Source organism: Phacochoerus africanus, chromosome 14 (genome assembly GCF_016906955.1).
Source record: "Phacochoerus africanus isolate WHEZ1 chromosome 14, ROS_Pafr_v1, whole genome shotgun sequence".
NCBI lineage: Eukaryota > Metazoa > Chordata > Mammalia > Artiodactyla > Suidae > Phacochoerus > Phacochoerus africanus.
The window spans coordinates 53084372-53110177 of record NC_062557.1 but is presented as its reverse complement, the minus strand read 5'-3'; the positions used below and the strand labels follow the sequence as shown (position 1 = coordinate 53110177).

Here is a 25806-nt window from a genome sequence, read left to right as displayed (position 1 = left end):
CTGCGGGGTAGGGGCCTCAGCCTGGGCTCCTTGAAGGGGGATGGCTCAGCTGCCGCTGCTGCTGCCACCCTGCCAGCCTCCCCGCCCTCTGGCCACGTGGTCGCATGGCTTCATTTACGTTTGACTAGAACCTGCAGTTACCTGTTAGGCAGTATTTGGGGAGAGCCAGCTCTTGTCCAGTACATATAAAGGGCTCGTGAGCTGAGGAAAACTGGTCCTAGGTAGGGAGTGTTTCAAAAACCCGCTTCCAGTGGAGTTCGTGCTGGCTGAGGCATCCGTGGAGCGTTAGGACCCAAGTTCCATCCCTGGCCCAGAAACGCCATATACCTCGAGGTAGCCAAAAAGGAAAAAGAGCTGATTTCGGCAGTTCCCTGGCAGCCGTGGTCACTGCTGTGACTTGTTCTTCTGCATGCCGTGGGTGCCACCAGAGAACAGAGGGAAAAAAAGACAAAGCCGATCTCATCATTGTGCCCCAGCACCGGTCCATTCAGGCTTGTGTCACAGACGTGCCATAGCTGCAGCATGGCAATAAGCGACAGCCCAGCAGCGCTATGTAAACAAGCATCGCGATGGACGCAGTTACCTTAGCTTTCATGTGTGCCCCACTTTCCTCCAGAAAAAGAAGTCATCGCCGTGATTTTCAAGCTCCCAGGGAATGGCACGCTCTGGGCTTTGCTTTTTTTCTTCTTCTTTTTGAGACACCATTCACTACCCTGAAATTCACCTTTTTAGAAAGTAGATAATTGAGTAAGTTTCAGCACATTCACAAAGTTGTATAGCCATTGCCGCCGTCTCTAATTCCACGGCGTTGTCATCATCCCAAACTTCCTATCTTGGCCGTCACTCCCGCTCCCTCCCCAGCCCCTGGGCCGCCGATCCACTCTGTGTCTCTGTGTCTTTTCGCAGTGAACTAGTTGAGTGAAATAAAATGAGCCACTCAAAACAAATGTATAAGTACTTGGCAAATTATTTTACCACCTTCCCTGTATTCTATTTAATAAGAGTTGTAAATGTTTCACCAAGTGTGAAGTGCTTTGTTTTATTTAATCATCACTTAAACAAACTCACGTTGATGAGGCAATAAAACGTCTGAAGGATTCCAGCTCGTTGAGGGTTTATAATAACTCATCCTGCCCGTCACTGAATAGCAACGTTCAGTTTTGTCTCTGCAACTCCCAGTTCCTTTCTGGTGTCTTCTTGCTGCTTTTCGGGAGCTCTCTACTCAGAATGAGTTTTGCATAAGTTTATGAGACACGATCCTCATTCCTTTTCTCACCAGTACTCAGTGGGCAGCTGGCTTTCCAGGCGTGGTTGGGCATCAGCTCTGTCTTCGCAGTTTGGTCTCCGTAGAGCTTCATAAAGCTCTCGTTGTTCTGGAAGGTAACCTGCCAGGCCCAGTGGAGAACATCCCTGTCTGCGCCGTGACAGGCCACACCTGGCATTTCTTCCTGCCTCTGTCCGCAGGCTAACCCGCCTGGTGTGCTGGCCCTTCTGGATGAAGAGTGCTGGTTTCCTAAAGCCACGGATAAAACCTTTGTTGAAAAACTCGTTCAAGAGCAAGGGTCCCACTCCAAGTTTCAGAAGCCTCGTCAACTGAAAGACAAAGCCGACTTTTGCATCATACATTACGCAGGGAAGGTAAGCCTTACAGAGCTCCCGGTAAAGTCCTGGGTTTGAAATTTCACTGCATTTGATGACGGCTGTAGCAAATGTGCTGACCCTGAAATACAGTACCTGTTACAGAGGCATTGCCTTCGAGACAACCCGTGTTTTTGGTCTGTTGGTTTGGTTTGGTTTGTTGGGTTGTTGTGTGAGTGTTTTGGATTAAAGCTGAAATGGGGAGTTCTCATGGTGGCGCAGTGGTTAACGAATCCGACTGGGAACCATGAGGTTGCAGGTTCGATCCCTGCCCTTGCTCCGTGGGTTAAGGATCTAGCGTTGCCGTGAACTGTAGTGTCGGTCGCAGCAGACGCGGCTCGGATCCCATGTTGCCGTGGCTCTGGTGTAGGCTGGCAGCTACAGCTCCGGTTCGACCCCTAGCCTGGGAACCTCCATTTGCTGTGAATGCGGCCCTAGAAAAGGCAAAAAGACCAAAAAAACCTGAAACGGTTCCTCGGTTTTGTTCTCCCGTCTCGCCCCGGGGGGCTGTGGTCCCGGCAGGTGGACTACAAGGCCGACGAGTGGCTGATGAAGAACATGGACCCTCTGAACGACAACGTGGCCACCCTCCTGCACCAGTCCTCCGACAGGTTCGTCGCCGAGCTCTGGAAGGATGGTAAGGACGGGCCTGTGTCTGAGATTAAGCGCAGCTGGGACCTCACTTGGTTTATGGCTTAGGAGCCACTCTTTGCCCTGTAGATGTGTGTATAGTCTGTCCTTGGCAACGCTTTCCTCTCCCTAGAGCAGGGCTGCCGTTTTCGGGAACTCACCCGCTTTTAAGTTCCTTGGGTAACAGGATGTCCGCCTTCCTGGTCGGGTGCTGTGGAGAGTGTGGGAACGTTCTAGTACAGAGCCATGGACAACGGCTCCCTGGCCTCGGGCCACCCCATCCAGTCCAGTCACATTCAAGGGCACGGGCGTGCAAAGCCCTTGAAGCCTTGTGCCTTTTCTCTGTGCCGAGTCCACACGTGCACAAGGCGGCTGGGGGATAAGCTCAGATCCTCTGCAGGTGGAGCAGTTGTTTTTATTTCCTTGCAATTCTTTTGTTTGCACAAACCTCAAGTGGCAATTGTGGCAATTTTATCACAGGCTGGAGGTTTTGCCCATACCAGCAAAACAAAACACCCATGTGTCTGCGTGCCCGGCGGGACCAGCAGGTGCGAGAGCTCAGGGCCCTCTCCGAGTTGTGTCCTGGTTGGGCCCACCGCTTTGCTTGGCCTCAGGCCACGCAGGACCTTAGCTCTGGATCTACCCGGGGCCGAGGCCTTGACCCTGAGGCCAGGCCTGTCAGTAACCTGGCTCACCTCTGCCTTTTCTGTAGCATCTCAGGCCTTGTCATCAGCTGTCTAGATGTCTCAGCAATAGAAAGAAACACACAGAGCAGATCAGAGGGCTTAGGGCAATCGGGGCCAAAGGAAGGACCACAGAGAAGGTGAATAGGAGGAAGATGACCTGAAAGACAGTCTAGTCAAGGTCACGTACATGGGCTCAGACAAGCCGAGGGGCCCGCGGGGGTGGGCAGGGAAAGGTCAGGCGATGTCCCAGGGAGAGGGCCCAGAGGGCCCGGGGGAAGGTCAGGTTCCCAGCAGCCCAGACAGAAGCGTTCCACCATCGCGCCTTTGGATGGAAGTCCTCGCCTGTCTGCCATGTGCTCCCTTTCACCTGGTCAGTCGAGAGGGCGTGTGGGGACGCTGGAGAGAACAGGACCCCCAGGTGGCATCTGTAGTGCCCACCCGGCTGGGGGACTCTTGACCCTTCCACTGGGAAACGTGAGTATGGAGGCCGAGACACAGGTCCAGAGTAGAAAAAAGGCCTCTGAGCTCTGGTGGCCACAGGGCTGGAAAGACCAGCACTGGTGACAGAGATGTGTGCATGGAAACGTCACAAAAAGAGGAGAAAGGAGAACCGCTGCCCTTAAACTGTTGAGGTGGGGATCCATTCGCAGGGCCTCCCCCGCCCCCCAAGGCCTGAGAGCACAGGAAGGGGCATGAGCCGTGCAGACGGGTTGGCGAGTGTCGCCGAGCCCTGAGCCGAGCTTTCCCCGGGGACCACAGAGAGGGGCGCAGAGGTCATTCGGCTGCAGGAGGCGGCGGTTCTCCATGTCCTGAGCTCGTCGGAGGGCCAGGCGCTTTCCCGCCCCCACCTCTCGGGCAGTCACATGCTTCTCGGCCTTAAGTGTGAAGCGTGAGCCGGCTTATGGGAACGCACCCATCTAGGGATAGGGGGCATTTTTAGAAGGGACGTCCTCGCGGGAGAAGAGGGCCTCGAGCCAGTGCGGTGACTGGTCACGGCGTGGGAGGGCAAATCCCAGCTCGGGGTGATGCCCCGTTGGGCCTGAGGGCGAGCGGGGCCTGAGGCCCGCCCGCAGGGAGCCCCAAGTCTCGGGTGGATTTGACTTGATTGGCCAAGTGGCACCAGTAGGTTTGCGGGCCAGGGAAGGAGCTCAGCGTGACCCGGGGTAAAGCGGGATGGATTGGGGTGAGAGCCCGGGAGTGGAGGGTTCGGTGTGAGGCGAGGACACGAGCCGTGGACGGGGACAGAAAGCTGAAGAGAAAAGGTACCCAGGAAACTAGCATTTTACCATTAGAGTCTCCACAACTGATTTTGTCTCATTCAAGAGAGGAGAAGCGGCATTTGGGGAGTGATGACAGCAGGTCCGGGTCCCCTGAGGACCCTGCCTACTGGCTCTGATCTTTCAATTTCTTAACCACAACTCACCTGGCGGGAAACACCTTTCGAGCCCCCGACTCATTCACGTGATTCTGCACTTCTCCCCACACGCCGACTCCTCAGTCACGGTCACGGTCACGGGCAGGGAGGAGGATTCCGGACCGTCCAAGACGCGTTCCCTGCCCGCCCGCCCCGAGCTTTCATCCAGTTGAAACCTCGGGACGCACGCAGATGCGGTATCGGACTGAAGGGCCTCGGCCTCAGCCTCCTCCCACACCCCACCACCCCAGGTCCTGGGGAGCCCAGTTTCAGGAACGTAAGACCTGGCGGGTGGGGGTGGGGCCGCAGGGATGACGCCCATCCCGTATCACAGGTGCAGGTGGCAGGTCTTACAGGTAGGACCATGTCTGGAGCGTCCTTACCTGCCCGTTTGGGGTTTCCATCAGATAGCGGCAGAGAAGTTGCTCGATTGCAGAAACTCCCAGAGGAAGGGCGTGCAGCCCGGGGTTCCCTCCAGCCTGGCCCAGGCCCTGTTCACCTGCCCCCGTCCAGGGCTCGGACTGCTGGAGCCCCTGCCTTTCTACAGCTTGTGAGCATGTTTGGCCATTTTTGTCAGAATAGGCTGGGAGGTGCCTTAGCCGGGTGTGATCTGGCTGTGCCAGCATCCACTCTTGAGAAATCCTGCATGCGTGCCCTCCTGGTCATGCCGCTCCTAGCAGGGAGTCCTGCCGGCCACAGCTTAGGCGGACAGTTACTCAGTTTAATGTGAGCGATGGACTCAGGTGCCAGGCTCCGACTTTGAGGCCCCTGGATCTCGTGCATGAGGTCGGCGGCAGGCACAGAAGTCGGCAGGGGTCCTGAGGTGGAGAAGTCCTCGTGCCCACTCTGCATGTGGAGCTGCTGGGGAAGGAGAGCTGCTTCTCTAGGAGGAGGAGCTGGGAAAACTGTCATTTTTTTCTCTTACAGCCACATGAATCAGAAGCAGAAAATGACAGCTTGACTGAATGTGTGAATACATGATGCGTGAATATGGTTGGCCTGCGAGGGTGGATACCTTGAGTGTGAAAACATTTCGTGTTAAAATAACCTTTGTCTTAGAATTTTCTCCAGGCCAAATCAGGAGAAACAAGGTTGATAGGTGGCAGCCCTGCCCTAGAGATTCACAGAGTCCTCCTACTTTTTGCTAAAAGATGTTTTGGGATTTGTCTACCAGCTGCACATGATTTCTTGCCACTTCTTGGGGCTGATATTACAGGGGGGGAAAAAAAAACCTGAAAATTCCATTTTCATGTAAATGTGACTCCTCGGGTATTTCCCTGAGTAATGGTATGATCGATAAGTATGATCTGATGATTGGAAGTTACTCTAACCTTTTGCTACAATAGAACTTGAATTTTGTTTTCCTTAAGGGTGGTCACTGGTTGGTAATTTGTATTTGAGGTAAATGCTATTTTCAAAATCTGCATTGAAAGTAAAATTCCACTAGAGCGTGAATTTCTGACAGTAAAAGCCATAATGCTTATGTTTACCACAGTGTTGCAATTTGTTGCAGTCTTGTCTGGATTTGCTAATTACAAGATGATTTTATGAAAGACAGAGCAAATAGTTCCTAAAGACTCGCATTAAACTTCATCCTGCATTTAGTTACATGGGACTACTAGCCCTTTGACATGGATACGGTGTGATGCTCGCACCCGGCGCTGGGAATGACCCAGCCACATAAATGTGTTTGATAAAGAACGTTGTCCCAACGCGCAAATTCGCGGAACAGTAATGTTTGCACGGGCTCTGCCCTGGACTCGCTACTTTTGTAGCCCGATTGCAAAGTTGACTTGTGATGTCCAAATGTCTCTCACACTAACTGAAGTGTTTGTGTATTTGCTCTTCTGTCCTCCTGTTTTTGCTGTTTCTCTGCTTTAGAGATTCAGAATATTCAGAGAGCTTCTTTCTATGACAGTGTTTCTGGTCTTCATGAGCCACCAGGTGAATGGATAAAGCCTGTAGGTCTTGCAGACACAAGGGGTGTCAGCCCAGAGGAAGAACGTGCCGGGGGGCTGGCAGGGGGGCTGGGGAGGGCAGGGTAGACGGGGCGTGGGGGGCGGGGGTTGGGGGGCGCTGGCTTCTGGGTTTCTGTTTTTGTTTTGCTCATAGACCTGCATGAACCTTCATTTCATGCTCAGTTTTATTATCCTTCAAGGCCCCTGTCTGAGTGCATCCACGATTCAGTCGCTACTGCCTCCACATTGCTTCTTCTTTCCTGCATAGCCCGTCAGCACCGCATAGCCAAAGGTCTGTCACTACCTTGCCCGGTAGTGGCCCCTAGACACACAGTCCGCCAGGGGATCGGGAGGAATTGATCCGCCAGCTGAGATCCCTTTGTCTTTGAGTTACCTTTGCATTTTCAACTCGAAGGAGCTCCAAGGAGGAGTGTTTTTCTTTCGTTAACATTTTGTGAGTAAATACACGATTATCTCACATACATTGGTCTCATCGTTACACGTTTTATTTGGAAATTTATGTGCATTGCTGGCCACTTGGCTTTTTTTGAACTGAAAACACTGAAACTGTCTCTAAGGCTTGATATGTGCAAGCTGAGACACAGAGTGGAGTGTGACAATTGGTACCTTGAAACCTGAAATTGTACCTTTGGGCCTTAGGGTTTGAATCCGTAGCCCTGTTTAAAAATCTTACCTAACCTGTAAATCAACTGTAATTTAAAGATAGGTAGATAGAACATGGAAAGGTAGGAAGAATACAGCCTAACCACGGCAAAAAGGCCCTCCCAAAGCCTGCTATAAATGAAGGTCACCCAGCCTTCCGCTTGTTTAGTGAAACTGTCACTAGAATTCAAAGATGAAGTCAATTTCATCTTAACAAAACTTCCTTCATGGTTTTTGGAACATAATGCTGAGATTGAAATTCATCCCAAAAGTAATTTAGAGCTATGTTAAAGAAACCTATCCCTTTTAATCCAAGATTCTTGACCTCAAAAAGAGGGTGCAAGCGCACTATTGTGGGGGGGGGTGCCAAAGACTATTCCGTGTCTGGGATGCCTGTTCCACAGGAGACGTCTTCCAGGTTGGTCATCCCTGCCATTGAGGTGCGGACAGGGTTGAGAAGTGGGGCGAGGGAGCTGGGAGGCGGGTGACCAGCCTGGAACTTGGGCAGAGCGCCCTCTTTAAATTCATTCCTCTCACCCGTAATTTCTAAGCTTTCAAGAGTCTTCCAGCCCGTGAGCCCTTACTGCTTATGCCTCCTCTCCTGGACCAAGCAGGCTCACTCTAAAGTGGCGGTGGGGGTGGGGGGGAGGGGGTCCAGCCCCCAGTTTTCAGGTGCAGCAGCCTTGCCCCCCAACCCCACCCCGAGGCCTGTCCCTCTGCTGCAGCTCAGAGGCTCTGTCCTGTGGGACCATGATCTTCAGGGCCCGTGGACCAGGTGCTTCTCTGTGCTGCAGGATGGCGCACAGAGCCGCCCTGGGTGGTGACACCATTGCCACAGGGAGCCAGCTCCCCCTCTCGCGTTCTCCCTCGGCACTGGTGACGGGCCTCGCCTGTCTCCGGGTGCGGTGGCCTCCGGTTGAGGCGCTCAGCTGAACCGAGTGTCAGTTTGTCTCTCCTTCTCCTTGGAGGGCCTTCGTCCACCGTGGCTGGGTATGGTCTTTGAAGTTGGGGGTAGTGTTTCTGCAGCAAAAATCTTTTCCTCGACATGTGTTTATGGATTCAGACCCCACGGAGAGGGTAACAGGTTTGTAATGAAAATGTGGGCTTTAGCATTTTCAGTGATTTCTCGGAAGATGAGGGATGCCAGGGATCCAGGCCCCCAGCCCGTGGTCACCTTGCACATGCCGAGGGGGTGGGCGCCCGCGGGGCCCCAGTGCTGCCCAGACAGCCAGGGTGTCAGGGAGTCGGCTCGGTGAAGAGTGTGCTTTTGAGGACAGCCGTGAGATTTCCAAAACCATCAAAGAACACGTGCCGAAGAGAAAGGAACAGAAATCCGAGGGCAGGATAAGGCGGTCGTCGAGTTTCTCTGTCCCCCCAAGCACGGTCTTCTTCCAGATCCGTTTTGAAAGCCTGCGTTTCTGGGATCAGCTGTAATGGGTGGGTTAGAGCAGTTTCCTGACCTCAGAGTTGTAGGTGGGGCTTTTTGGCTGAAGGCTCTGTGACCACAGGGGCTGTGTCTGTGGCTCTGGCCCTGATCCTGCCTGGTACAGGCGACTCACCCTGACCCTGGAGTGTACCTGCCGTCTCCTCCAAGGGGCCATAAGTTCCAGGGTTCTGTGAACCCCACCAGGGCTGGGGGGCAGCCGCAGCTCCGGGAGGGCGGCCTCCAGGCCGAGCAGCGGCTGCAGCAGGTCTGAGCCGTGGTGGAGAAGACCCTCGGCGCCGCCAGCTGGCGGCAGCAGCCCTTGCCCCGCAGCGGCCCTGAGGCTCTGGAAGGCACACAATGGCGGGGCGCGGCCACCAGTCCCTGGTAACTCGGGGCTCCCTTCGTCTTCCAGGGAGTCCTTACCTACCTTCTTGTCCTAACAGAAATGGGGCTCTGAGCCACTCAGTTCTTCTCTTCAGTAAAGCGCTAGGATCCAGTCGCAAAAGACAAAGTCGTGCTCTTTTTTGATCTGTGTGGGTCCTATCCGGTGGGCCTAACCTCTGTTTTCCCTGCTTTTTAGACACACCAGGGTGGGTTGGCCTGGTTTCCAGGTGGCGCTTCGTGGCCCGCGGCTGCTTTGTGCTGCTCCCCGGGGCCGGCTCCTCCCTGTTTCTTTCTCTTGAGTCCTAACAGGGGCTGGGAACTCAAGGAGCAGCAGCCTCCGAGCCCCGCCCACACGCTCCAGAGGTCCAGTGGGGACAGGGACACTCAGTTCTCAAAGTCATTGCGGGTGTCAGGTGAGGCCGCGTGAGCCCGGCCCGGCCCACGCACGCTCCCTGGTCCCGCAGCTGCTGTGATTGCTGCTGTGCTTACGAAAAACAGAACAATCCTTGGACGTTCCTTTTCTTGGCCATTGTTTCGCGTGGGTCCTCTTTTATTGGTGCCTGAGGCCCAGCTGATGGGCAGCCATGCTGGGCTGCCTGGCGTGGGCTTGAATGACACTCCTGGGACCAGGAGCAGATGTGCAGAAGACCCTGGGGACGGAGGTGGGCAGTGGGGGGGGCGCCCTGTTTGCCCAGATGACTTCTGCAGGGGTGGGGGCGTCAAGGAGACAAGTTCAAGGTCATTTTAACACAAGTGCTTGGGAGAAGGAAAACGGGTTTCCCTGTCAATCACTTGCTGCCTGTCAATCTCTGCACTTCCTGGAACGTTTCTGAAATGTCCAGGATACTCTAGAAGGAGCCACAGCTTCATTCTGCAGCCCAGTCATGTGGCCGTTGTCAATCTGCTACTACTGTGTCACGGGAGAGACTCTGGAGATAGACCATTCAGCTGCTCGAGATTGCTTCTGGGAATTCATGGTAGTTGAATGTTTGTTCCGGAATCATTTTTAGCTGTTGAGAGTGTACCTTAGAGCATAAGTGTCGCCACCCGTGTAAATGAGCACTGAGAACCCGCCACGCGCCTGGCACCATGCCAGGTCTGCAGGCTTCTGCAGGGTAGGGGTATGTGGTCTGGTTCTTCACCATCGTGTCTGGGGAGTAAACTGAACATTAAGATAGGTTTCCCCCCCCCCACTTTTTGGTTTTGAGCTATATTAACTAGAGGGAGTTTCTGGAGAGCTGGCTCAAATACTTCAAATTTAAATAATAGCACTTGGGAGTTCCCTTGTTGGCACTGCAGTGGCTCAGGTCGCTGCTGTGGCATGGGTTCTATCCCTGGCCTGGGAATTTCCTACATGCCAAAAAATAAAATAAAGATAAATAATAATAATAACATCACAAGGCTGCCCCTGCAGGCTGTGGAGGTTCCCAGGCTAGGGGTCGATTCAGAGCCACAGTTGCCGGCCTACACCACAGCTCACAGCAACACCAGATCCTTAACCCACTGAGCAAGGCCAGGGATTGAACCTCCATCTTCATGGGTCCTAGTCGGGTTCGTTACTGCTGAGCCACAGGAACTCCCTTTTCAGGCCACTTTGCAACCAAATGATGGAGTGCAGCAGCTACCGCGGTCTGGCCCCACGGGTAGAACAGGCGGTTAAACAAAGCTGCCCTTCACCCCAAAACCTGGGGCTTGAGACACTCTGAGATTTTAGTAGCAGTATTAGGTCTTGGAAGAAGCAGTGATGCTCACTTCAGGGCATTGTCAGAATCGTCTCTGCATTCTCTGCCTTTCTCTGAAAGTATTTCTCTTTTGCCTGCAAGATAGTTTTGCCTATTGGTAGAAGCTAACCCTGAATTTAACTTTTTGAATGTTTAAAAATCCTGAAAGTCTAAAGCATTAATTTTCTTAAAAATCTGAAGATTTAGCTTTGGATTGCTCTTATTAAATTTGAAAATGAGGTTCATAATGATTATAATTTTTGTTTGCTTATTTCTTTTTAAATCAGCCCCTGCTGGGGGCCGGGGCATCCCACGCTGTGGAAAAGCTGCCCTCCAGATAAAGAGCCGCAGACTGGGCGGCCAAACAACCGCAGAGTCAGCAGGGCACTCCTGCTCTGTGTTACGGGCCTGGCTTGTTCTTTTTTTTTTTGTCTTTTTGCCTTTTCTTGAGCCGCTCCCGCGGCATATGGAGGTTCCCAGGCTAGGAGTCTAATCGGAGCTGTAGCCACTGGCCTACACCACAGCCACAGCAACTCGGGATCTGAGCCGTGTCTGCGACCTACACCACAGCTCACGGCAACGCCGGATCCTTAACCCACTGAGCAAGGCCAGGGATCGAACCCGCAACCTCATGGTTCCTAATCAGATTCGTTAACCACTGAGCCACGACAGGAACTCCAGGCCCGGCTTGTTCTTGGGGGCGATTTCGTGTTCATTCAGTGGACACTTGTTTAAGTGGGCCAGGGGCCATACTCGAGCCAACACGGGGCGGTAGGGAAGGCAGAAGAAATGTGAGCTGGTGATCAGGGATCCAAGGGCCTCCGGGACCAGCTCCAGGACCCCGTGTGTATCCGATGCTGGAGAGATGCCCCAGGAAGCTCAGTCCAGCAGGAAGATTCATGGAGCAGAGTGAAAGTACACCGCAGGCGGGGTGGGCTGGAGGAGAGGGGGCGGGGAGGGAGTGGAGATGGGAAAGCCAGTACAGGTTTGCCAGTCCGGCCGCAGTGGAAGGCAGAGGGAAAAGGATGGAGGAGTTCCTGTTGAGGCTGAGCAAGTGAAGGACCCACCATTGTCTCTTTGAGGATGCAGGTTCGATCCCTGGCCCCACTCAGTGGGTTAAGGATCCAGTGTTACCGAAAGCTATGGTGTAGGTGGCAGCTGTAGCTCTGATTCAACCCCTGGCCCAGGAACATCCATATGCCACAGGTTCAGCCGTAAAAAAGAAAGAAAAGAAAAAAAAAAAAAGGATAGAGACGTGAGGGCTTTGAGATTTTGAGACAAAGCAGCTGTTTGTCAGGCTGGGCCGTAGGCCTGTGTGGGAAGGTGACCGGGAGCTCCCTTCGTGCAGCACCTCACGCTTTCCAGGGCTCTGGGTCTGTGAGTCTGGTCACCTTGGCTCCATTTCACAGAGGAACAAACTGAGGCTTGGAGAAGTTGGGTGACTTGACCGAGATCCCACAGCTCCCGGGTGGCAGGAACTTGACCCTCTGGGTGCAGTTCTTCATCCCTGTGCGCCGATACTGGGCTGTTGCTGGGACAAGCTGTAGGAGAAAGCGGGGGATTCTAAGTCCAGGAATGAGTTACTTGCTTAGTTTTAGAAATAACTGTTCATTGCGACCCTGGGGCCAAAGTTATGACTGGAAAGCACAGCGGGTGGCAGGGCTGGAGGATGAGAGGGAGGCCGGGGGAAGGACCTGGTCAGGGCCTTGTCCCAGCCCCGGGGGAGGTTGGAGCCCAGGCCCGGGCACTTGGGGGAGGGCTGGGCTGAAGGCTCGGGAAGTTTGGCAGCTGGAAGTGACAGGGGACTCTTGGCTTCTGGCTTGAGTAACCAGTGGTGATGCCTGCACAGGACACACAGGAGGAAGGACAGGGGATGGGCTCCAGGTTAGGGCCCTGACCCTCAGCCCCCCTTCTTGTCCTCATCAGCCCTTCCTCCTCGGCCCAGCTCCTTGGGGCTTGTCCCACGCGGGCCCCCCTCTTTTCATTCCCCCTTTAGGAGGCTCATCCAGTCCCAGAACTTGACTAGCTGCAGGTCAGCAGCTCCCAAACCTGCCTTTTCTGAGCAGCAGGCTGGAATGTTCCTCTGAGTACTCGACGTCTCATCTCCGCCTCGGTGTCTCTCGGGCACCCCAGACGTACATAGCGTTTGGCTCCGTCCTCCTCCCCACAGAACCCTTTTCTCTTCCCATCTTCCCAAGGGCACCGCCAGCCGCTCCCCGGCTCAAACCCAAATCCAGGAGTTCTTGGCCTTCTTTTCCCTGTCAAGTCATCCTCCCACCAAAACATCTGGAGTCTTCCTTCTCGACCGTCCTCTGTAACCTCCAGTTCCGGCTGCCATCATCTCTTAGAGTCTGGACTCTGACCCTGACTGCCCGCCTCCTCCCTCCTGATGCCTCATTGGCGCTGGCTGCTGTCACTTCTTCCTGCCCCTGGGCCCTCACACCTGCTCTTCCCACTGTCTGAAATGGCCCATCGTCACCCCCCCCCTCCATTCTTACCCTGTGGGCATTAAATGTCATTTCCCAGCAGGACCTTTCTCACAGCGTCTTGTTCTTTGCTTTTGGCGCATTTCTCACCATCTGTAATTGTGAATATATCTCCTGTTTGCTTTGTTTCTTTGCTAACATACATGTAGCAAGCCTGTGGTTTGCCAGGCATCACCCTGGGTTAGAGGGAGGTGCTATCGAGTAAAAGCAGACACGGAGGCAGCTTCGTGCTTCTGGGTAGAGAGCAGATCGGGCTCTGGTGCCTGGTGCCGGGAGTCAGGCATGGGAGTGGGGTCCTGGATGAGCTCACCCAGAGTGAGGCTGGGCCGAGACGGCCGAAGGGCAGGAGGAGTGTGCCTGCACGCCAGCGCTGCCTCCTTCCAGGGAGGATCTCAGGAGAGCGGAGTTCAGACCTCGGCATGTGATGGGCAGGCGAGAAGTCACCAAGGAGAGGGCGGGAGTTGGGGCGGGGGGTGTTCGTGGTCCCCGGAGAAGCGGGGGTGGGGAGCTGATGGGCCGAGGCTCTGCTGGTCAGCAGGTGAAGGGCCAGGCTCAGGTTCACCAGGCACCAGACCTGTCCCTGCCTGAGTTGGGTCGCACAGGGAGCTGAGGGGGCCGCATGATGGGAAATTGGCAGAAAGGCATAGAAGTGCAAGATGGGGACAACTCTAGAAAGAAGCGTGGCTCCAAGGAGATGGAGAAGCAGGCGGATGCGGGGTTACAGGAAGTTCGTTGTCAAGGCACCCGGAGGGGCGGGTCTGTGCTGTTTGCTGCTGGAGCAAGTGCAGGGGGACAGCTGAAGACACAGGAAAGCACGGTGGCGTCTGAGGGGACGCAGGGCTGGCTCTGTGTACAGGCAGGAGGAGAAGCCGTGACCTAAACCCTCGAGTCTGACAGCTTCACTCGGGAGACGGTGTAGACAGGACAAACGCCTGGGCCTGGCGGTCAGTCCCCGCTCGCCGCTCACCGCAGTCCCCACTGGAGGCCTGCGCGACCTGACCGGTTCCCTCGCCTCCTGGGTCATGGTTTCCGCTTCCCACAAACCTCACTGGAGACCGAGGATTGGAATCAAGACCGAGGCTTTGCTGACAAAGCCCTTCATTTGGTGCCAGGTCCCCATGTGCTTTCTCCCTTGGGGACAAACGAGAAAAACAGAGGGGACCACTAGGGTTGAAGAGAGTGTTGAGAGGGATAGTTCAGTTGATACTCTGATTTTTAAAAAAATACTGTTAGGTGTTTCATTCATTCACCAGGCGTTTTTTTAGATTGTATTAGGGACCAGATGTTCTGCCGCAGCTGGTGCGCTGCCACGTGCGCCGTCAGCAGGGCGTCGGCTGCGTTAGCAGAGCGCAGTGTTCGAGAGGCGAGGTTGGACACCGATTCTTTTCGGGGCCGCTGAAGCTGTGTCCTTGCCCCTTCCCTAAGTGTCACCTGTGCTCTCGGGTGACTTAGCCCCAAACACCCGAGCCGTTGTGACCTCACCTCTCCCCGTATTTGTCCCTGAAACTCCAGTGGCCTTTCTCCGTGGAAATCTAATGACTCGTCAGAGCTGCCCCTGGTCCCTGATCACTGAGCATATTCACTCGGAGGATCTGCCTTTACGGTCATAGCTTTTTAGGTCCGTTTTTAGAAGCCATTTCCTCCTTTGAGACGGGTCGCAGTGTCGGTTTGTGTCAGTAGTGCCAGCCAACGAGCTCTCATTTCCCAAGTCATTGTGTATGTAACAGGCCAGTGTCATCAAAGACAGTGAGTTCCCGCGGGTAGCGCAGCGGGCGGCATCTGCTGGTATGTGGTGTGAACTTGTCAGAGCACCCCGGTTCCCACCCTCCAAGTGTGTGGCTGTGAGCTCCCCGGCTTGTGCAGTGTCTAAATAAGCTGACTGCCTGACCTCTATGGCATCTCCTACCATCCGTCCCACAAAGCTTGTGCTGCTGCACTTACCACTCTGTCTTCTCGTCCCCCGCTAACGAGTTAGATGCGGCTCATTTTCCCACCTCGCTTTTATCCCCACCAGTGGACCGGATCGTGGGTCTGGACCAAGTCACGGGGATGGCGGAGACGGCATTCGGCTCCGCGTATAAGACCAAGAAGGGCATGTTTCGGACCGTCGGGCAGCTCTACAAAGAATCCCTCACCAAGCTGATGGCCACGCTCCGGAACACCAACCCCAACTTCGTGCGCTGCATCATCCCCAATCACGAGAAGCGGGTGCGTGGGTGTTCGGGCAAAGCCAGGCCCAGGTTTAGGACTGGTCTCGGTCGGGAGGCAAAGCTGAAGCTGAAAATCCGTCTTCTGCTTACTAGGCTGGCAAACTGGATCCGCACCTCGTGCTGGATCAGCTTCGTTGCAATGGTGTCCTGGAGGGGATCAGAATCTGTCGCCAGGGGTTCCCCAACCGGATCGTTTTCCAGGAATTCAGACAGAGGTATCACCCACTTTTAAGCTTTGTCCCGCAGGGATCAAGCGGTGAGGGGACGAGGAGAGATTTTCCCTGTTTCCTGGAGAGTTTCCGCCTTCTTTTCAGATAGGAAGGGATCCATCGGCATCATTCCCTTTGTTGCTGGTCAGGCACAGGGAGGGCCTGCTTTCCACACAGGCAGGGTGCTCACGACCACTGTGGGTGCAGCAAAGACTGCTGCCCCCGGCCTCTGGGCCCTGAGGCAGCCGAGAGGAAATGCAGAGCGCCAGGAACTTACAGTTCATTCATTCCGGCAGTTCCGCCTGTGATTGCAACATAATTCAGGGGCGGGGGGGGAACAATTGCGTGTAGCAGCTCGATGCGGGATCGCTGTTCCCACACCAGGGATTGAACCAGGGCCGCACCAGTCTCTGACCTGGGAGAATTGACCTCGGCTTTCGTTTTGCTGCTGCTTTTAAGAAATAGAAACTAGGGGGATTCCAGTCGTGACGCAGCAGAAATGAATCCGACTAGGAACCATGAGGTTGCCGGTTCGGTTCGGTTCGTGGCCTCGCTCAGTGGGTTGAGGATCCGGCGTTGCTGTGAGCTGTGGTGTAGGTCGCAGACGCGGCTCGGATCTGGCGTGGCTGTGGCTGTGGCGTCATTGGCAGCTACAGCTCTGATTAAACCCCTAGCCTGGGAACCTCCGTAAGCTGCGGTGTGGCCCTAAAAAGGACAAAAGACGGAGTTCCCGACGTGGCTCAGTGGTTAACGAATCCGACTAGGAACCATGAGGTTGCGGGTTCGATCCCTGGTCTTGCTCAGTGGGTGAAGGATCCGGTGTTGCCATGAACTGTGATGTAGGTCGCAGACTCGGCTCCAATTTGACCCCTAGCCTAGGAACCTCCATATGCTGTGGGAGCTGCCCAAGAAATGGCAAAAAGACAAAAAAAAAAAAAAAAAAGAAAAGAAATAGAAACTAGATCTGCAGAAATCCTCAGGTTATCAGCTGGTCATTTTTTTACTCTTAATTTGACATGATCGCCGGTATCATAGCCTCTTCGAGAAAGCAGAATTCACAGGCAGTAGGAAAACATTTCCACAAAAGGCTTTTTTTTTTTACTGCTTTTCTTACAGATATGAGATCCTAACTCCAAACGCTATCCCTAAAGGTTTTATGGATGGCAAACAGGCTTGTGAACGAATGGTAAGCTTGTCTTGATTTTTCCGGCTCAGCGTGGGCTGTTGATACAGTCTTTCCTGTCACAAAATCAGTAAACAAGCCCTTTTCTCTCTTAGATCCGGGCTTTAGAATTGGACCCAAACTTATATAGGATTGGGCAGAGCAAGATATTTTTCAGAGCCGGCGTCCTGGCGCACTTGGAGGAGGAGAGAGATTTAAAAATCACCGACATCATCATCTTCTTCCAGGCCGTCTGCAGAGGCTACCTGGCCAGAAAGTAAGTGGGAGGCCAGGAACCAGAAAGTTCAAAGGGCGCGCCTGGGCTGCGCCCGCCCGTGTTCTGTGCGCGACACGCCAGGGCGCGTGCGACACGCGGCGCCTGTCCTGTGGAAGTTGGATTCTGGTGGGACCCAGAGCCAAGGAAGCAGACACACCTTCTATAAGGACACAGCTGGGGGCCGAGACGACGATACCGCGTGGGTCCTCGGGGCGGGCTTCCCCGACCTTTGTCGGGGATGGAGAAGGCCGTGCCAGGAGGAAGAGGGCAGCTGGAGAGGGGGCAGGAAGCACGGCCCGGGGAGGGAGGGGCTGGTTCACACCAAGGGCTCTGTCGTCCGGGGCAGCGGGCACGTGGCGGGAAGCCGCCTACAACCACAACTGTCAAAATGCAGTGTTCTCCCCCTTGCTGGAGACTGAATGTGTTTCCGTGTGTGTCACACGTTGGCCTCTAATTCCCAGTGAGATGGCGTTTGGAGGTGGGGCCTTCAGGGTGATGGGCACACGAAGGTGGAGCCCCCCTGAGTGAGTTCGTGCCCATCTAAGAGAGACCGCAGAGCTCCCCTGCCCTTCTGCCGGGGGAGGCAACAGGGACAAGACGGCTGGCAGCAAGGAGCCGTGCTCGCAGCGGACATGGCAGCAGCCTGGGCTGTGACCCTGGGCTTCCCAGCCTCCCGATCGGTGGGAAATGCACGCATGTTGTTTATGAGCCACACACACAGGGCGCTTTTCTTTACTCGGTGCCCCCACACACACACACACACTCTCCCCCAGGGCCTTTGCTAAGAAGCAGCAGCAGCTGAGCGCCCTGAAGGTGCTGCAGCGGAACTGCGCCGCGTACCTGAAGCTGCGGCACTGGCAATGGTGGCGCGTCTTCACCAAGGTGGGTCCCACTCCCCGAGGGTGCGGGGGGCCGGGGTGGGGCAGGGGGGGTGGCAGGGGGACGCCACGGTCGGTGCTCGATGTTGTCCCAGGTGAAGCCGCTGCTCCAAGTGACTCGCCAGGAGGAGGAGCTTCAGGCCAAAGATGAGGAGCTGTTGAAGGTGAAGGAGAAGCAGACGAAGGTGGAGGGGGAGCTGGAGGAGATGGAGAGGAAGCACCAGCAGGTACGGCCCACCCAGTTAGCTTGCAACAAACAGCATCTGGGGTGATTTTTCACTGCTGCCCGAAGCGCAGACATGTGATGGCGGAGGCAGCAGGTACAGCAGGCCAGGCAGCCGGGTGTCTGTGAACTGAAAGCAGCTCGATCTCTTGCATGTTTGCCCTTGGACGTGCAGGCGACCAAGTCTGGTGTCAGCATGTGTTTAGACACCGGTTTATGGTGAGACTCCCAGTATCATCACCTTCCTGTGACGGCTCTCGAGAGCAAGAGAAAAAAGTAAAAGATGAGTTAGTACAAGCGCCACCCCCCCCCCCCCCCGCCCCCAGCCACAGGGGTCTTGGCTGCGTCCCCTTCCCAGGAAGCTGTGCTTCACGGACAAAGCAGAGACTCAGGAATGTTGGTAGGTGACAGTGATGGGAATATTCAGGGACAAAAAAGCTTCACGTTCAACCTGATACCAGACGGCGGCAGTCACCATGAACTTGCTGGCATTTGCATGATATTTCTCCTCCTACCCTTTGGTCCCTTTGTGAATTAATAGTAAGAATGGGAATTCTTAAAATAGCATAAAGTTCACATGTCTCCTTCAGGATAACTTGAGACACAGGAACAAGCAAAAGTTTTCATCCAGCTTGTTCTGCTAGAGACACATTTGGAAGTCCTGCCCCCGGTGTCGTATGTTGAACTCTGGGCGTCTCTGGTCACACGCACTGACCACTGAGGTCCCGGTGGCGGCCTCTTGTGCACGACGGGCCAGTCACAGCACCGGCTGTGTTCCTGTGATTGCAGCTGCTGGAAGAGAAGAACATCCTGGCGGAGCAGCTACAAGCAGAGACGGAGCTCTTCGCTGAAGCAGAAGAGATGAGGGCAAGACTCGCTGCTAAAAAGCAGGAGTTAGAGGAGATCCTCCATGACTTGGAGTCCAGGGTTGAAGAGGAAGAAGAAAGAAACCAGATCCTGCAGAATGAAAAGAAAAAAATGCAAGCACATATTCAGGTATCTGTAATAGTTCTTATTTAAGATTATATTTTGGGGCTTCCAGGTGGATCTGTTGACTAAATAGATGCTAAATCCAAAGAGGGTTTGGACTCTTTAGTTCATCGAGGAGCAAAAAGAGCCCGAGTCGTGAGTCCCCACCCTTAAAAGATGAGCGTCATGCGAAGCACACGCACAACGGATGTCCTTCAGACGTCGATTTGTTAGTTTGTGTAGGGGTCTTTTTTATGTTTTGATGCGGCATCTTCCCGAGTGTAAAGTGGTTGGAAGTAGAAACATCCCACAGCCTGGAGTTCCCGTCGTGGCGCAGCAGAAATGAACCTGACTAGGAACCATGAGGTTGCGGGTTCGATCCCTGGCCTTGCTCAGTGGGTTAAGGATCTGGCATCACCGTGAGCCGTGGTGTAGGTCATAGACTCGCTCGGATCTGGCATTGCCATGGCTGTGGTGTAGGCTGGCAGCTCCAGCTCCAATTGGACCCTTAGGCTGGGAACTTACATATGCTGTGGGTGGGGCCCCAGAAAAAAAAGGAAGAAACATCCCTGGGTCCTTGGGGCCCGGGTTTGGTCTTTGTGTTCTCATTACTAATCCCACTGCTCGTGGCATCCGTGGGAGAGGCGTCCTCGGGTGATTCTGGGCATAAGAGATGGTCACAAGCGCTGAGCAGGAGGTGGCCAGATCCCCAAATAAGCAGCTTAGCCCTTGCTGGTAGCTACTTTCTTCCTGAGATGCAGGCCGCCCTCAGGTGAAGCACGAGCCTCTGTGATTGAAAACCCTGGCACGTGACACTGACGGGCTCCGGGGCGCAGCCCCCCTCATTCTCCTCGATTCCCACCAGCAGAGCCCGGGCGCTCCAAGCGTCACGGGGTCCATATCTGCTTCCGCTGCTTCGTGGGTGTATCTGTGTCAGATTTCCTTTCTTCCAGGTCGCTCCCTTCCTTCCTTTCTCACCACATGGCTTAACTTTGCAAAGCACCAGCGATTCGGACATGGCTCCGAACCACAGAAGACAGGGGCGTGTTCCCGGGGCAGATGCCCCGGCCGGTCAGCCCTCCGGACACGCTCCATCCTCCAGCGCACGCGGCTTCCCAGTCTCCCAGACAGGCCAGCAGGGCATCACGGAAGCTGTGGAGCAGGCCTCACTAAGCAGCCCTTCTGGTTCTAGGACTTTATCTAAGTAGGAGATTCAGCTATGGCAATATTATATACAGTTATACAGGAAAAGATGTTTATCTTTATGCATCTTTGTAATACGTTAATAAAGAGAGTTGCCAAAAAGCATACATAATAAGATCTAACTGAAAGAATTTATATAACTGATAGAATTTTTATAAGGGACGATACAGAAGATGCAGAGTGACCTTCACCAGCAGCAGTGTGATCGTGGTGGCATTTGACCTGCCCCTTGTGCCCATCGCCCTGATGCTCTTTTGCTCCCATGGAGGAGGGGCCCCGAGGCGCCTCCAGTCCCGCCTGTGTTTCGGTTTAACAACTTCACGTGAACTGCATCACGCTACTTTCTTTAGAAAATAAATGTTTCCTCATAAGAGCGGGAAGGGGGGCTTCTTTGGTTTTTCAACACTTTTTATGTTCATATCCTTCACTCTCCACTCTTTGAAACTTAAGGTTTTTTGCACTGTTATCTTAATTTATTAGCTCCATGGTAAATTCATCCAAACACATTATAAACGTACTTACGGTATGTTTTTTTTTTTTTCCTCTTGTGAAATATCTGAGGTTCTGTGGTAATTGCATAGCCCTTGGAAAAACCAACTTTGTTGGTCCCTTATTTTTATTTATTTATTTATTTTTAATGGCCACACCTGTGGCACATGGAGGTTCCCAGGCTAGGGGTCCAGTCGGAGCTACAGCTGCCAGCCTATACCACAGCCACAGCAGCGAGGGATCCGAGCCGTGTCTGTGACCTACACTGTAGCTCATGGCAATGCTGGATCCTTTTACCCACTGAGTGAGGCCAGGGATCAAACCTGCATCTTTTTTTTATTTTTCCAAACCTGCATCTTCATGGATACTAGTTGGGTTCTTAACCCACTGAGCTGCAATGGGAATTTCAGTCCCTTTTTTTTTTTTTTTAATGTTTATTTTTTTGCCTGTGAGGCTTTCAGGGATTTCTGATCTGTATCCTTTTCAACCAAAACTACTAGAGCTATTTTGGGACTTTGTTTTTCCAGTAATAAATGATTACTATAGAAATCCTAGAAAATACAAAATAGCACTTAGAGTCTCCTCCCACCCATCACCTCCGTTATCCCTGTTTTTGGCATGTATTTATTCCAAACGCATACATATGGATTCATTCCCTAACTGAATTACACTGCATGTGCTGTTGCAGCCCCTGCTTTAGTCACCTGGAGGGTGCAGTGCAGGATGCAGCAGACGAAATCCAGGCTGTGGGAACTGTAGGACAAATGACCTGTGTCATTTGGTGAGAAAAGGGGAGGAGAAAGAAATTGGGGGGAACCTAGAGATAACAGGGGGTCATAAGAGGCTCATCAGCCAGTCACAGTGTGTGAACCTTATCTGGACTCCGACTCACACAAATGCATTTTTGAATGGTGTTCATCTTTTAGAGACACAGCCCCAAGGTTTTCCAGATAAAATAAGATGTCTGGGATCTGCCTCAAAATAACCCCAGGGGAGAAGCCAGAAGGTGGGGGTCTAGAGGAATTGACCTTGGCCATGAGCTGTTGCTTGTTAAGCTTGGGCCGAAGCGTCTGTGGCCAGGCTTGTCCTTGCTGCTGTGCACTCGGGTGTTCGAAGGGTTTCACAATAAAAAGTTTATCTTTTGCAAAAGTTTTATTCCTCAGTCAACTATGATGAATTATCTAGCCCAGTTTACCTTTGAAAGTGTCTTAAATTAACTATACATTGACGTACGCGTAAATCCCTATTCTGTAACGCATGTATTTATTAGACACACTAATGCAGGCTATGAAGTAGCAGCTTGTCAGAGTAAAGCGTGTGTGAACGCGGGCATCCCTCCCTGTCTGGTGAGCCGCTCATGTTGTGAACAGCACGCCCGGCCTGAGACAGCCCTGCTGCGCCAGCTGTACCATTTCCCTTGTTGTTCCTGAGTTCTCTTTCTCCCCTTTTGTGGCCAGATATACATGGTAGAGTAATGTCAGTGTGTCTTTGATGTAGTTGGAGTATATTTTTCATATGTCCCTGTGTTACTTAACTACTGTTCTAAAATCTGGATTTTAATCGTTCCATGTTATTTCATTTTATAAATATCCCAACTTTTAATTACCAAGACTTTTTGAAGTGTGGTCATAGTTCCTTGATATGATGAATAACGTTACCACTGGCTTTTTTCTGTGAATCGCATCTGTGACTTGTCCTAAAATGGCTGGTTTGAAAGAAGCGCCCTTTTGCAAAGCTGCTGCACCTGGCCATGCTGGCTTCCGGAAGAACGGACCCCTCTGTCCTCCATGTGTAGTGGTCACAAGTATTTGTTTCACATGATGTATTTCACATGTTTAAAAATGTCTTCACCACTTTGAAAATCGAAGCTCGGTATTTCATCTTAATGGGCATCCCTCGACTGAACAGGTATAGAATCTATAGAGCAAGCAGGAGCCTGACTGCCTGTGCTTTTTCACAAGGACCTGGAGGAGCAGCTGGACGAGGAAGAGGGGGCCCGCCAGAAACTGCAGCTGGAAAAGGTGACGGCAGAGGCCAAAATCAAGAAGATGGAAGAGGAGATTCTGCTTCTCGAGGATCAAAATTCCAAGTTTATCAAAGTAAGAGACTATTTGCATTGAGGGAGTTCCCACTGTGGCGAAGCAGAAGCGAATCCAACTAGGAACCATGAGGTTGCAAGTTTGATCCCTAGCCTCGCTCAGTGGGTTAAGGATCCAAAGTTGCTGTGAGCTGTGGTGTAGGTCGCAGACATGGCTGGGATCCCTCATTGCTGTGGCTGTGGTGCAGGCCAGCAGCCGTAGCTCCGATTAGACCCCTAGCCTGGTAACCTCTATATGCTGCTGGTGCGGCCCTAAAAAAGCAAAAAAAAAAAAAAAGAGAGAGACTATTTGCATTGAAAATCTGATTTTAGAATATGGAAAATACTTGCATGGATGCTCTCACTGAAAGTGGCTTCAGGAGTTACCTGGTGGTGCAGTGGGTTAAGGAGCTGGCATTGTCACTGCAGCAGCGCGGGTTCCATCCCTGTTCCGGGAACGTTCATGTGCCACCAGTGCTGCCAAAAAAAGAAAGTGGCTTCAAACAGGAAGTCCTCAAGCTTTCAGGTTCATTTACTTGGTTTTCTCTCTAAGTCTCTATAGATCTTTTGTGTGTTTAGGTTTCTAAACACAGAAACTAATTCTGAAAATCCACCAGGTGACCCTTATAATCCCCGTGGTGGTTTAACCTGCAGGTGTTGTGCACACGGATCACCCACAGTGGCCTGTTCGGGCCTGCGTGTTGATTCACTCCCACCAGCCCGGCTGAGCTCGGGTTCGTCCCCACGGGGCGTGAGCCTTTGCTGCCTTTTCGGAGTGTGCCCTCTGCTGGGCACAGAGCCAGAAGTACCTATTCTCTAGGTAGCAGCAAACCCAGTGGTTATTTTGAATGCCTTTTCTGAAGCAGTGTTTCCTGTTCAGGAAAAGAAACTCATGGAAGATCGCATTGCTGAGTGCTCCTCTCAGCTGGCTGAGGAGGAGGAAAAGGCCAAAAACTTGGCCAAAATCAGGAACAAGCAAGAAGTGATGATCTCGGATTTAGAAGGTTAGTATTCGAGGTTAGAGAAATTTAGGACTAAGACACGTGAGTCTTTAGATTTTACTTAAATCGAAACACGTGGGAGTTCCCATCGTGGAGCAGAGGAAACAGATCTGCCTAGTATCCATGAGGATGTGGGTTTGGTCCCTGCCCTCGTTCAGTGGGTAGGGGATTCAGTGATGCCTCGAGCTGTGGTGTAGGCTGGCAGCTGCAGCTCCGATTCACCTTCTAGCCTGGGAACCTCCATACGCCGTGGGTGCGGCCCTAAAAAACAAAGAAGAAATCAAAAAGCATGCAGTAGGAGACAATGTCCATAGGGAGTGCTCATTATTAAAACAGGTCTCTTAGGGGAGTTCCCTGGTGGGCTAGTGGTTAGGATTCGGCCCTGTCACAGCTGTGGCCCAGGCTCGATCCCTGGTCTGGGAACTGAGATCCCACATCAAGCAGCTGTATGCCGCAGCCAAACAAATCCATTAATTAGGTGTTGTATATGGTATGATTGTTGGCCTAGTCACCAAGATTTATGATGGAATGACAGTAAATTATCTTTGAAACTAGCACTTTTTAAAGTTTGCTGCTGAGGTCAACTCCATTGCCCTCGGGTGGACATAGTGAAATCGGCAGTGAGGTGCTTGGGTGTCCCTTGACGAAGGGACAGCCTGCTGACACACAAACTGGCAGGGACAGGAAAGTCTGAAGGGTAACAGTGTCTCACTTGGGTGGCTCAAGTCATGGCAGGAACTGCTGGGGTTTTTGCAAAACGAATCATTGCCTTCTGCGAAAGAGGTAAGAGAGAGCAGAGGCGGAACGAGCACAGAAAACCTTTCTTTTGCCCAGCCGGAGATTGGCATGGACCCTAGAGGCCCAAAGAGTGTGGCCTGACACCCTGCCGCCACCAGGGTCTTTGACTAAGGGGAGAAAATGAATGGTTTAAAAAAAACACTTGGGTTCAGTTGTCTCTGTTGGTGGTGTGTAGTGTAGACAAGAGGATGCCGGTGTGAAATTCTCCCCATGACCCACTTCTCCCCGTAGCCGGTTCCTCCATGTGGCACTTGTGGAGCAGGTGCAGCTGTCCTGTCACTGGTACCACGGGCCTAAGGACAGCGTGTGAAGGAGTCACTGCAGAGCTTGGAGGCAGCGGGAGAGGTGCCCACACTCGCTCCTCTCACCCTCAGGGCTCGGGAACTGCAGTCTGGGCTCCAGCCAGGGCTTCGGGGGAAAGGGGAGCAGGGAGGTGGCTGTCACCAGCTCCCCTGGCCTGGGCTGAGCCCGCTGCACCAGGGCTGCTCCCCGTGGAAGAACATCCTTAGACTCCTCCCAGTTTCTTCCAGAAAGTTCCATCCTCCCATTAGTATTTCTCACCTTCGGTTTGATCTTAACGGGTTCCGGGTGACAGGGCGTTTGGCACGATGGTGTTAAGGCTGTGACGTCTCAGAATGCAGTGGCTTGCTCTCAGCTTCAGTCGGTTTAAGTCTGGAATGGGTCCTTATGGTGCGGCCCTCCGTGTGGTGAAGAGTTTCTTGTGTCTCGTCTCACAGAGCGCTTGAAGAAGGAGGAGAAGACCCGCCAGGAACTGGAAAAGGCCAAAAGGAAGCTGGACGGCGAGACCACGGACCTGCAGGACCAGATCGCCGAGCTGCAGGCGCAGATCGACGAGCTCAAGATCCAGGTGGCCAAGAAAGAGGAGGAGCTGCAGGGCGCCCTGGCCAGGTGCGACCGTGGGGGCAGCCACGACCCCGGGAGGCTGACCTGTGGCTTCCTTTGTCGTTGACACAGGACCTGGGGAACCCCGGGGCGCTTGTGTCTGGGCAGCCACTCTCAGTATTTATGCTTAAAAATCAGGAGTCCCGGAGTTCCCGTCGTGGCGCAGTGGTTAACGAATCCGACTAGGAACCATGAGGTTGCGGGTTCGGTCCCTGCCCTTGCTCAGTGGGTGAACGATCCGGCGTTGCCGTGAGCTGTGGTGTAGGTTGCAGACGCGGCTCGGATCCCGAGTTGCTGGGGCTGTGGCGTAGGCCGGGGGCTACAGCTCCGATTAGACCCCTACCCTGGGAACCTCCCTGTGCCGCAGGAGTGGCCCAAGAAATGGCAAAAAGACCAAAAAA

The 25806-nt window shown here is 53.3% G+C and overlaps 1 protein-coding gene and 1 long non-coding RNA gene across 4 annotated transcripts in view; one reads left to right on the top strand and one right to left on the bottom strand.

The window, feature by feature from the left end:
- MYH10 (myosin heavy chain 10) overlaps nucleotides 1-25806 on the top strand; it is a 138439-nt gene that overhangs the window by 91180 nt on the left and 21453 nt on the right. For all 3 annotated transcript variants that reach the window (XM_047758522.1, XM_047758523.1, XM_047758524.1), the window contains 12 exons: nucleotides 1465-1638; nucleotides 2161-2275; nucleotides 15021-15214; nucleotides 15310-15431; nucleotides 16542-16611; nucleotides 16704-16864; nucleotides 17638-17746; nucleotides 17838-17969; nucleotides 18755-18961; nucleotides 22588-22725; nucleotides 23584-23707; nucleotides 25240-25411. In XM_047758522.1, coding sequence (XP_047614478.1) covers nucleotides 1465-1638; nucleotides 2161-2275; nucleotides 15021-15214; nucleotides 15310-15431; nucleotides 16542-16611; nucleotides 16704-16864; nucleotides 17638-17746; nucleotides 17838-17969; nucleotides 18755-18961; nucleotides 22588-22725; nucleotides 23584-23707; nucleotides 25240-25411 — 1718 coding nt within the window. The remainder of the gene's footprint in view (nucleotides 1-1464; nucleotides 1639-2160; nucleotides 2276-15020; nucleotides 15215-15309; nucleotides 15432-16541; nucleotides 16612-16703; nucleotides 16865-17637; nucleotides 17747-17837; nucleotides 17970-18754; nucleotides 18962-22587; nucleotides 22726-23583; nucleotides 23708-25239; nucleotides 25412-25806) is intronic.
- On the bottom strand, nucleotides 18862-25244 carry LOC125114905 (uncharacterized). Its single transcript, XR_007131939.1, has 3 exons — nucleotides 25064-25244; nucleotides 23091-23180; nucleotides 18862-18922 (listed from the first exon to the last, which is right to left on the bottom strand). It is a non-coding gene; the product is annotated as an uncharacterized LOC125114905 (long non-coding RNA).